The following is a 13,164-nucleotide window of genomic DNA, read 5'->3' on the forward strand; positions in this document are numbered from 1 at the left end:
CAAGCCCCTGGTGATGGATATACACTTTCCAAAATTATAACTTTAGCTTAAAAACTGGAAACTAGAAACAAATTGCATCAGTTGTCTTCACTTGAAGTAATGTCACTTTTTTTCTTTCCAGGACAATGTCTGTCATAGTTATTCTTTCCAAGTAAAAACGTTACATTAAAAAAGTGGCCAGATCAGCTTGCAACTCAGTGACACAAATGCTTTCGTGGAGACAGATATTGTTATTGCCATATACAATAAAAGTGCTTTATTAGTATATCATATAGAATCTTACAAGATGAGTACTCAAGATTTAATGAAAAAAAAATTTTTTTTTTAAATCAAGGACACTTTAAATAGAGTATGTGGCAATGAAGAATACAATGACTTAGTATAGTTTGGTGACTTGATCTGTGCTAGAGCCAGCAATTTTACCTGATTGCTTTTGTACCATCGGTATAAATATGAATACAGTGAAAAAGGCAAACAATACCTTAGTACTATTGCAAAAATAGTTTTGATTTCCTGGACTTCCTCTAAGAGGTTTTCAGGAACCATGAGGGGTCCACTGACCACAGTTTGCGAACCAGGGATCGAGGTTTAGACTGCTGTTGATTACCTTAATTTTAAATAACTCACTGATAGACAATCTTTATGTATGTATTTAACTATACTCTAGATGTAAATGAATCTTAACCATATTTCATCATTCTGCGTGGAAAAGTTTACCTTTTCAGGAAGGAAACAGACACAAGATCTTAAAGCAACACAGCTTTGGGTTTTCCCTGGTGGCCCAGTGATTAAGAATCCACCTTCCAACACAGGGACATGGTCTCAATCCCTGGTCCAAGAAGATTTCACATGAGGAGGAGCAACTAAGTCCATGCACCACAACTACTGAGCATGCACACTGCAAGTACTGAAGCCAGCGCACCTACAGCCTACGGTCCACAAGAGAAGCCTGCACTCCGCAACAAAGAGCAGCCCCTGCTCGCTGAAACTACAGAAGGCCCACGGACAGCAACGAAGACCCACTGCAACCAAAAATAAATAAATGAACACATCTTAAAAAAAAAAGCAAACTGGTCTTATCTGATAGCTAGGAAGGGACTTCACATACCTTCCCAGGATGCCTAGTATCTTAGTACAAAAGCAATGCCACATTTTAGGCTAAAACCAAGCAAGGAAGGCATCGAGGAGCCTCAAGTCATGTTGAAAAGCACTCATATAAGGCCATTCCCCCAACTGTCTTTCCTAAGGTTGACAGTTTCGGGCCCTAAGTCTCTTAAAAACCCAGAGGTTAATGAGCTGCATGCGAATTCTTTCTTTTAGGCTCAGAAGTCATTCATTAGCTGACTCTGCTTGAAGCTTGTGGGTAAGGTTCAATCATCTCTAACTGTGAAAATGTGTCCATTTCTCTACTCTTTTTTTAAAACTTTCTACATGAAGCTGATAATCAGCTAGTTTCAACTTAGATTCCTGTTGCAGATCATTAAAGGTTCAGTTTAAGACATCAGTCTCATAAATATTAATAATTTTAGGTACGTCTTGGTCAACCCTTGAAGTCTTCATAAATGGAAGGTCTCCATATTTTAAGAAATAGTCCTTATAAGCTATAACTTATTGTGTCTTCTTTGCCATGGCCATTAGTGAGTCATATGAAGAAATACAATTTCTAAAATATTGCCTATCTCAGGTTCAGTAAAATTTAATTTACTGAAATGAGCAACGTGGTGGAGTTGGCTCTGGCCTGTAGTTCACCAATCCAATAGTAGACAACACTTGACTTCAACTCTATTTTACTTACCTAACCTTTCATAATAGGCTGAAACTCCATGATAGTAACTGCATAAGAGATATGCATTTTGAGATATTTCATTACACAGAAAAAGTCTGAATACTGGGACGTTTAGATTTGCTGCGGTCCAGCAGCTTAATATATGGCCAGCAGAAGCTAAACAGGGCCTCATCCTGTTTTATTTTTTTCTGTTGAAGCTCTTAGCAGCACTGTCACCGTACTTCCTCTGCTTGATAGCATGGGCATGATCAGTGAGATTAGTATAAAGTGATCTCAAATCCATAAGGTCACATAGTACATTCTAAATATTCCATTCTAAGAAGTAATAGGGGTAGAATGCTGAAAAACACAGGTGAATCAGACTATAGATTAAGTGATAAGAAAGAAAAAAACTCAATATTTAAGCAGTATTACTTACTCATCTCCACTGAGAGGAATTATTTCAAAGATATCTGACAGCTCCCTGATTCACTTTGAAGTATGTTCCTAGCATTTAGGGCTACTCACTGGACCACCTTGTCTATGCAATGCTGTACACCCTCAGTTCTGTTTTCTTGGAACACTGATTCCAAAGTGCTCTGTTTAGAAAATACTGCTCTACCAGAGATGACTATTAACCTTGGATGAGCCCCGCACACTATAACATTAGTTTTCACAAAGGACAATAGGAGAAAAATGTATTTTCTTAATGGGAATAAGATTCCTGGGACAGAGCAAACTGCTATCCCTAAATGCCCATCTGCCACAGCGGGAAAGAATGCTGTACTTATCACTATAAAGAGCTATGAAGTAGTTATTTTCTATAGCAGTTTAATGGCTGAAATTCTAACCAAAGAGCTAATATTCAGACTCCTACATCTCAGAAAATGTTTAGGTACACAAATTAGGATGTTCCACCCTGGGGAGGCTACCAGGAGGAGAATATCAAAAGAGACACTGGCTGCAAACCCCCTGAAAATCAAGCAAGACTTTTAATGAGAAATCATTTTTGAGAAGTACTTTTTTAAATAGTAAAAACTACTTGTTAAGAAAGAAAAAAAAAATTAAATGTTTTCCGGTTACTTTAAAAATTTAATGGTAAATCTTCATATATGGTAAATCTGACATATATATACTACCACTAGATAGCTAGTGGGAAGCTGCTATATAACCAGGAGCTCAGCTCGGGGCTCTGTGATGACCCAGATTGGGACAGGGGGCGGAAAGGAGGTTCAGGAGGGAGAAGATAGACATAGAAGATAGACAGACACAGAAGATAGCTGATTCACGTTGTTGTACAGCAGAAACACAAGAGTGTAAAGTAATTATATGCTATTAAAAATTTTTTTAAAGTTAATGGTAAATCTTTTTACTTTTGATCCATCATCCCATTACTCAAATTGTTATATGAAATACCCTAGACAGAAATTTAAAATATTTTGAGCTGTATTAGCAACAGTACACATTTCCAGTAGTGGCCGGAATCCAAACCATGGTGAAAACAAGCTGACTAGTTTGGCTCAGTGAAAAAAGAAACCATGCTTACGAAGAACGAAGACTTACATTAAGGTCTGAAATACCATCGTTTGATGAGGCTATTTTTCCTATTGCTGGAACTCTAGTTTTCTACTGAAGACCAAAAGACAGCTTCTTTTTGATGTATTTTTTGCTAAATAAATATTAAATTCTCTTGTAATCTTCCCACTCACTCACACACTACAGTAGTATCTCATAAGGTTGACAATTCTCAAACTGACATAATGTAGATGCCACCACAGTCTTTGGAAGGGGTCCTTGACTGTATGCTGATGATGATATCACTGAGCAGGGACTAAGTGTTTTCTATGTGCCAGGCATACGGAAGTTGTTGAAATGCATCAGTTGAAATGTATACATTTCAGTAGTTTAAATGTATCAGCTCATGAATTGGCACATTTATGGAGGGAGAGAGAGGTTAAGGAACCTAGGATTACACAGCAAGTAACAGCTGCAGCCAAGGCTTGAACTGGCTCCAGAATTCATGCTTCTCAACACAACACTACGCTGCTTTGTGTGTGTCATCTTGTGAAAATGAACCAGCTGATGAATGGAAATGAACCACGTGATCCACCTCTTCTTAAAATTCCTATTTTCTTAAAAACGATTCCTTTGCTAAGACTTGTTTTAAATGTTTCTAATTTTGTAAACGGCTTTGGTATGTGGAAATGTCACTTTATAATATTAATGGCTGTTGTATATGTTTATTTGAATGTTTTCTGTATTTCAAACTGGGTCAATAATTGTAAATGACACAATTGTGCAGAGTGACAAAAGTATATTAACAGTTACATGTTTAACTTTGTACACAAAACTAGTTTGAAAAAAGTATTAGTAAATAAATACAATATATATCCCAATCTTTCAAATTTTTTTTTGAAATCTAGGGCAGATGTATTGAAACGATTTCCTGGGCAGTAGTAGAAAACTATATGACTGAAGAATATTTGCAAAGAGAGAAGCAGCTAAAAAATGGGAACAGAATTATATACATCAACTAAGCTGTCTTCAAATACAGTCTGTGTGGTCTTTTTTCCACATTTTAGTCCCTTATACTTGCTCTATATTATATCCTGATATTCTAGCAGATACAATTAAAACTATTTCTTAGAAAGGAAATTTTCAATAAAATGTGTAATACCTTGTGTACAGTTACTAGTTTCATAAAACATTATCCAAAGAACAATCAATTACTAGCGTTTAAAATTTATAGTAAGAAAATTATTAAAAACAACAAAAGATTATACCTCTGTTCCAAATTTAGGCCAATTTGAATGACTTTCAATAAAGCTAAACTCAATGCAGGGATTATATTTTGTTAAATCTCACCGGCCAGACTTTGAAGAATGTGATTACAGAGGTGGATCATGAGGATCAGTTCCCTCTGTAGCTAAATTACCAGATTCAAAGATTCAACATCCATGTGTTCACATAAGCTTCCTCCCCTACTGCCCGCCCCTCCCCGACCATAAAAGCTGCAGATTAGTTGGCGCTTTTGTAGCCTTTTCACTGGAGACCATAAGTTTGAGTTGTATTGTTCAATGTGAGGGTCACAATGAGAGAACGTGGATCTTTCTTATTCTTGTGCACTGTGATCTTTCCTTTCAAGGCTTCACCTAAAGAAGAAAGGCAAAAATTGGGTTTCAGAATTCAAGGAATACAGTGTAGCAGAAAAGCAACATGGTACACTTAGAATTGATACTTATTTTTTCTTGTGAGAATGTTTCACTTTTTTTTAACTTAAAAATTTTCAGGACAATTTTATGTTTAATTTTTGAAGAAAGCAGATCTATGGGTGTCAAATGCTTATGAAAAAGCATAACTACAGTGGTCACTGCAGTGTTGGGGACTGTTTATTGGACTCCTCAATATGAGGCCCTGAGGTATGTCCTGGGCATATTATAAAAAAGACATGGTCCCTGACCTCAAAGCATTCACAGTTCAGGGCGAAGAAAATAGAGGTACTGACAATTATCCAACAGGTCTAATAGGGTATGCTGGCACAGAGGACTGGGGATGGTTGGAAGGCAGTAAAAGGCAAGGTTTCACAAGAATTAATTCACATGCTAGTAAGGTAATGCTCAAAATCCTTCAAGCCAGGCTTCACCATTATGTGAACTGAGTATTATCTAGATGTACAAGCTCAATTTAGAAAAGGCAGAGGAACCACAGATCAATTGCCAACATCCGTTAGATCACAAAAAAAGCAAGAGAATTCCAGAAAAATATCTACTTCTGCTTCACTGACTATGCTAAAGCCTTTGACTGTGTAGACCACAGTCATAAACTGGAAATTCTTAAAGAGATGGGAATACCACACCACCATAACTGCCTCCTGAGAAACCTATATGCAGGTCAAGAAGCAACAGTTAGAATCAGAAATGGAGCAATGGACTGGTTCAAAATTGGGAAAGGAGTACGTCAAGGATACATATTGTCACTTATTTCACTTACTTGCAGAGTATCATGCGAAATGCAGGGCTGGAAGCAAAAGCTGGGAAAGATTGCTGGGAGAAATATCAACAACCTTAGATATGCAGATGACATCACCCTTATGGTAGAAAGCAAAGAGGAACTAAAGAGCCTCTTGATGAAAGTGAAAGAAAAGTGTGAAAAAGCTGCCTTAAAACTCAACATTCAAAAAATGAAGATCATGGCATCTGGTCCCATCACTTCATGGCAAATAGATGGGGAAAGAATGGAAGCAGTATCAGACTTTATTTTTTTGGACTCCAAAATCACTGTGGATGGTGACTGCAGCCATGAAATTAAAAAACACTTGCAGCTTGGAAGAAAAGGTATAACAAACCTAGACAGCATATTAAAAAGCAGAGATACTACTTTGCCGACAAAGGTCTCTATAGTCAAAGCTATGGTTTTTCCAGCAATCATGTACGGATGTGAGAGTTGGACCATAAACACTGAGTGTTGAAGAACTGATGCTTTTGAATTGTGGTGCTGGAGAAGACTCTTGAGAGTCCCTTGGACTGCAAGGAGAACAAACCAGTCAATCCTAAAGGAAATTAATCCTGAATACTGATTGGAAGGACTGATGCTGAAGCTCCAATACTTTGGCCACCTGACGCGAAGGACTGACTCCTTGGAAAAAGAAAAGAAAACAGCTACTAAAACTCTCAGAAGGTTTAGCAATCTCAGGACATAAGATCAATACAAAAAATTAATTGCATTTCTATACACGAGCAATGAAGAATGAGAAACTGAAATAAAAAACAATAGCATTTATAGTAGCATTGAAAAAGCATTTAATTCTTGAGATAAATGTAACAACATATATGCATCATTTAGTTATATCAAATTATGAAACACCGCTAAAGATGATCTAAGTAAATGAGACATCTTATTTGTGGATGACACTCAATACTGTTTTAAGATGTCAATTCTCCCCAAAGCAATCTATAGATTCAACAGTCTCAATCAAAATCCCAGCAGGACTGTATCATTTGGGCAGAATTTAAGTTGACTTGAAAACGCATATGCAAATTTAAAGAGCCCAGAATGGTGAGAGAACAGAATAAAGCAGGAGGATTTATATCATCTTACAGTGTCTTACTGGCATAAGAAAAGACACATAGATCAAGGAAACAAAGTTCAGAAACAGACATGCATACATGGTTAATTAATTTCTGGCAAAAGAACCAAGGTAATTAAACAGGAAAAGAAAAGTCTTTTCAAGAAATGATGATGAAACAACCTAATATAAATTTGGAAAAAGATTAATATTACTTTTAAATTCAACATGAAATAGTTTATAATCCTAAATGTACAGGCAAAAATATAAAGCTTTTAGAAGAACCGTATAGGAAAAGCTGTGATGTTAGAGTAGCAAAGATTTCTTAACTTAGGCCACAGTAGCACAAAGTTCAAAAGACCTTAAGAAAATGAAAGGACAAACTAGGATTGAGATAGAAATATCAGCAATGCGTATATCAGACAAACAACTTGTACCTTATTAAGATTCTTATAGCCCAGTAAGATGACAACCCAAACAAAAATTGAGAAAAAGTATCTTAAAGAAACCTCACCGAAGACATACAAATGACCAATGAACAATATGAAAAGATGCTCAACATCATTAGTCATGAGGTAAATGCAAATTAAAAACACAGCTGTCGCTACATACACTTACAACACAATGACATATTAAACCTTATATTAAAATGACTGCCCTTTTATGTAAGTGTCGACAAAGATGTGGAGCAAACAAACCCACAACAGTGTAGGAACCTTGAATAGTATAGTCATTGTGAAAAAGTTTGCCAGCTTCTTATGAAGTTAAGTATTTATTTATCATAAGACCATATAATTCCACTCCTAGATATCTGCCTAGGAGAAATGAAAACATATGTTCACACAAAAACTTTTATAAGAATGTTCATATTAATTTTATCCATAATGGTGCCTAACTGAAAACAATCCAAAAGTCTATCAGCAAGTGAAAGCCTACTTACAGTAAGTCCATACAAAGGAACACTACTTGGCAATAAAAAGGAACAAATGACTGACTCACACATGCACTTTAAAATATGCTAAAAGCAAAGAAGCTGGAGTATGTTCTGTATAACTCTGATATAAAATTCTAAAGAATACTAATGCCTTACTATTATTAATAGTAATATAATACGTAGTGACAGAAAGCAGATCAATGGTTGTCCAGACTGAAAACTGAAGATGGGGATGACTAAATGCACAAGGGATCAACAAGGAAACTTTTTAGGGTGAAGTAAATATTCTATATCTTGAAAGAGATGGGAATACCACACCACTTGACCTGCCTCTTGAGAAACCTGTATACAGGTCAGGAAACAACAGTTAGAACTGGACATGGAACAACAGACTGGTTTCAAATAGGAAAATGAGTACGTCAAGGCTGTATACTGTCACCTTGCTTATTTAACTGATATGCAGAGTACATCATGAGAAACGCTGGGCTGGAGGAAGCACAAGCTGGAATCAAGATTGCTGGGAGAAATATCAATAACCTCAGATATGCAGATGACACCACCCTTATGGCAGAAAGTGAAGAGGAACTAAAGAGCCTCTTGAGGAAAGTGAAAGAGGAGAGTGAAAAAGTTGGTTAAAGCTCAACATTCAGAAAACTAAGATCATGGCATCTGGTCCCATCACTTCATGGGAAATAGATGGGGAAACAGTGGAAACCATGGCTGATTATTTTTCTGGGCTCCAAAATCACTGCAGATGGTGACCGCAGCCATGAAATTAAAAGATGCTTGCTCCTTGGAAGGAAAGTTATGACCAACTTAGGCAGCATATTAAAAAGCAGAGACATTACTTTGCCAACAAAGGTCCATCTAGTCAAGGCTATGATTTTTCCAGTAGTCATGTATGGATGTGAGAGTTGGACTGTGAAGAAAGCTGAACGCCAAAGAACTGATGCTTTTGAACTGTGGTGTTGGAGAAGACTCTTGAGAGTCCCTTGGACTGCAAGGAGATCCAACCAGTCCATCCTAAAGGAAATCAGTCCTGGGTGTTCATTGGAGGGACTGATTTTGAAGCTGAAACTTCAATACTTTGGCCACCTGATGCAGAGAGCTGACTCATTTGAAAAGACCCTGATGCTGGGAAAGATTGAGGGCAGGAGGAGAAGGGGACGACAGAGGATGAGATGGTTGGATGGTATCACTGACACAATGGACATGGGTTTGGGTGAACTCTGGGAGTTGGTGAGGGACAGGGAGGCCTGGCGTGCTGCGGTTCATGGGGTCACAAAGTGTCGGACATGACTGAGCGACTGAACTGAACTGAATAGAGTGGAACATACATTTGCCAAAATTTATTAAACTGTATAAATAAAATGCGTAAATTTTTACTGTATGTAAATACAGAATAAAGTTTTTAAAAATGTGATGGCTTAGGAATAAATTCATAGATAAATGGAATAAAGATTCATTATAGAGATTCAGTAGATTCTAATTGGGGCATTTTACATCACTGAGCAAGAAAGGAGTCAACAGAAATGTATAAACATAGTTACACAATATTTCGTAGTATGGAAAAAAAGTTAGAAACCAAAAGGAAAGAGTTGATGATTTGTTTATACAAAAATGAAACAAATTCTATAAAGCCAGATACTTTAAAAAGGCATAAAATGTGTCCCATTTTTACATTCCAGCCATCTTCACCAAAATTTGGCTGTTATTAGAATCCAAGCAACAACAGATAAAGAACGAAAGAAACCGGTAACAACCAACCACCAGTATCTGACTGCTTTGATTTGCATTCTGGTGATTATCAGTAGTGATGCTATTATTTTAAATGTTTAACCACCATCTAAAAAGATTCTTTGAGCATTTTCTTTAACTCAGTGATTTTCTTGCTGATGTGCCCTAAGGGTAGTTGCTCTTTAAGTGGCTTTAGACACGTTAAAACTTGGCTTGTTTATAAATATCCTAGTTGATCCTTAGTGTAGGGTCAAAAAGGAAATGTTCCCTGGTGCCTATAAAGCAGGTTATCAAATACTGCATTTCAAGTTTAAAAAATATGTTAAAAAAGAATGTATTTAAGAGGTTTATGTATCCCTTAACTTAAAATACAGCTCAACATGTATGAGTAACAGACAATTAAATTTTCACAGAAGAAAAAATTTTCAGCATCAATATTAAATAAAATATTTGAGTAATTAAAAAGTCTTAACACTGTCTTATAAGCTAATATTGTAATTTTTGTGTTTTAAAACAAAAACAAATAACTTGCTGTAATAGTTATTTTGTAACCTTAATTTCAAAATGGAGATGCAAAACAATACTTATTTAAGTTAATTATACAGCACGAAGGGTCACAGTAATAAATCCACAGTCCACACTGCTGCACCCACTTCAATTGTTCAAGCCTGGCTGAAGTGCCAAGGTAACGGCTATAATGCAGTAGAGATAGGAGTAATTAATCAGTGTCAAGCAGATATAAAGTGACTGATGTTGTTAAGTGTGTAAACTGGTGAGAGCTGCACAGGACAGTCTCTATGCAGCTGAGCTGTATCACCTTGTTTTTGTCGTCAGCAGACGGCTATTAGTACATCACAAAGCAGCACTGCAGTTCAATCAAGAACAAAACTGATTTCATTCCAATTCGGTCCTAGTGGTTTTCTCAAATTAGTTTCTTCCAGAGCAATAAAATTTCATTCCCCACAAGGGGGATAAATAAAAATCAGTATTATCACTATCAAAGCTTAGAGTTAAAAAAATGAAAACAAAAAAGGATTCTCCATCACATAAAAGCTTACTAATAACATATAAAGAGAACTAAATAGTATGATTTTAATAGTATTTTTCAAAGCCAAACCACAAGAAAAAAATCTGGATCTTTAAAATAAATACTGTCACGTAGGTTTGTACAATAAAATTGCACATTATTTTTTAAAGAAAAAGGGGGGAAAAAACCACTCTGAATTTAAACTTTAAAAGTGATCTTTAAATCCTTTAAAAGTATTCATTCTGGGAGGCTGGTTTCTAACTCCCACAATGCTGGGAATGCTCAAATGTTGTAGAGTATTTCTTTGGAAACTATTGTTAGAACTATGTTGTGAAAATAACAACAACAAACAAAATCCCACACCAAAGCAAAAACACATTAGGTTCATCATCTTATAGTTACCTTGTGCTGTTGGTCAAATGTAAAATTCCTATTCTAAGAAATTTCCTATTCACACTGTCTTTTTCTTTGCTTTCCAAATATCCTGTCTGCCCCCAATGGTAGATTTTGTTGTTGTTTACTAGATAAGTTGTGTTCAACTCTTTGTGACCCCACCGACTACAGCCTGCCAGGCTCCACTGTCCATGGGATTTCCCAGGCAAGAATACTGGAGTGGGTTGCCATTTCCTTTTCTAAGGGATCTTCCCGACCCAGGGATCAAACCCAGGTCTTCTGCATTGTCAGGTGGATTCTTTACCACTGAGCTGGCAGGGAAGTTCAATGGTAGATTTACCATTACCAAAAAATGACTTATCATTATTCAAAATACTAACATGTACACATACACACACACACAAGTTGCATGGAAAAACTATATAGGTATGATCACAATATCTTGTCAAAAAAAATCTTGTCACATTACTATCTGGACAGTAAAATAAACTTGACATGCACAGCAAACTGTCATGATTAGACGCTTGGCTTTATTTAATTTTTTCTAAAAATTGTACACCATATTAAGTCAAAAAGTAGTTTTTGACTCAAGCTATTTTTCGACTCAACAGTACTCTCCTCAGCCATGCCACAATTTCGGAGAACATCAGAGCTGACAAAATGGGGCAACGAAATACAGCAACGAGATAAATGCCCCTGGCATGTGTCACCCACGGTGATGAAAGGAAGTTATATTTCAATGACAATGCATATTACTGTACTTATTCATTCATTCAGGAGCGTATTTATGACATGCCAAATACTGCACCAGATAAAAAAAGAAGTGAGAAAAGCAAATAACTCATCTATGAGAACCCCGTATCAGAGCACACTGGTATGTTATAACACAGATATACGTATGAATTATCTGGGAGAAAAAATAACAGAACAGTTAACTTTTTAAGACAATGAGGAAAGATGTACAGAAATAAACTGGGTTATAAAGGGAAAAGTGTAATTCATCAAGTGAAAGAGGTCAAAGTAGTTTCCTAGGTAGAAAAGTATCTCAGATAAAGGCAATGAGGAAGAAAAGACAGGAAAACTAGCTAAAAAATGAGCAGTACAGCTGGAGCATATCATGGGCTTCTGTGGGGTTCCGACAGGTCAGGGCTAGAAACGATGAAGAATGGTCAGACTGTAAAGGGTCATGGTAAAGAATCTGGATTCTACCCTGGATATACTGAGGGTCCAGTGAGGGCTTTTTTTAAATTTTAAATTAATTAATTAATTTTAATTGAAGGCTAATTACAATATTGTAGTGGTTTTTGTCATACATTGACATGAATCAGCCATGGGTATACATGTGTTCCCCATTCCTAACCCCCTTCCCATCCCTCAGGGTCATCCCAGTGCAGCAGCCCTGAGCACCCTGTCTCATGCATCAAACCTGGACTGACGACCTATTTCACATATGACAATATACACGTTTCAGTGCTTTTCTCTCAAATCACTGCACCCTGGCCTTAACTTTATTAAGGTGTAGGTTATATATAATAAAACTATAACATGTAAAATTGCAGTTCAATGAGTTTTACTTAATATTTCACTTTTGTAAACTTTCACCTACCTTAAGTATCAAGGTGCTCTCTTATGTTATTATCTAGAAATTTCACAGCTTTAAGCTTTTATGTTTATGTCTATTATCCATTTAAAGTCAGTTTTTATATATTTGGTGTCAGAGAAGAAGAGTCATTATTTTCCTTTATGAATATTCAGCTGTTCTAACACAATTTTCTGAGAAGACTATCCTTTTCCAATTAAATTTATACTGGCCCTCTGAAAAAATTTAATTGACTATACAAAAATGAGGCTATTTCTGCATTTTCTATCACTGTATTAATCTATATATCCATCTTTTATATGTCAATACTATACTGCTTGTGTTAATATAATTTTTAAGTTCAGAATTTATATAGTGTAAGAAGTACAATATGGTTCTTAAAATTGTTTGGCTACAATAGTCTAGATCATTTGTATATAAATTTTAGAATCAGCACATTAATTTCTCTCTTGCTAAATTCACTTACTAGCTCTGTATTTTTTGATAGATTTCCTAGAATTTTCTATGTATACATTATCTATAAATAATAACAGCTTTATTTCTTCCTTCCCAATGGTTTTAATTCTTTTTCGCTTCTTACTGCACTGGCTAAGACTTCCAGTTTAAGAGCGCAGGAGTGCAGACATAAACACTGGTCACAGTG

General features: G+C 36.1%; 1 protein-coding gene across 2 annotated transcripts in view; it reads right to left on the reverse strand.

Annotated features, from left to right (window-relative positions):
• Positions 1-227: 227 nt before the first annotated feature.
• The window catches only part of PRMT3 (protein arginine methyltransferase 3), a 138,455-nt gene continuing 125,518 nt past the window's right edge, over positions 228-13,164 (reverse strand). For both annotated transcript variants that reach the window (XM_004019444.5, XM_012101765.4), the window contains one exon: positions 228-4,917. In XM_004019444.5, the coding sequence (XP_004019493.2) occupies positions 4,808-4,917 (110 nt within the window). In that variant the 3' untranslated portion in view covers positions 228-4,807. The remainder of the gene's footprint in view (positions 4,918-13,164) is intronic.

Source organism: Ovis aries, chromosome 21 (genome assembly GCF_016772045.2).
Source record: "Ovis aries strain OAR_USU_Benz2616 breed Rambouillet chromosome 21, ARS-UI_Ramb_v3.0, whole genome shotgun sequence".
Taxonomy (NCBI): domain Eukaryota; kingdom Metazoa; phylum Chordata; class Mammalia; order Artiodactyla; family Bovidae; genus Ovis; species Ovis aries.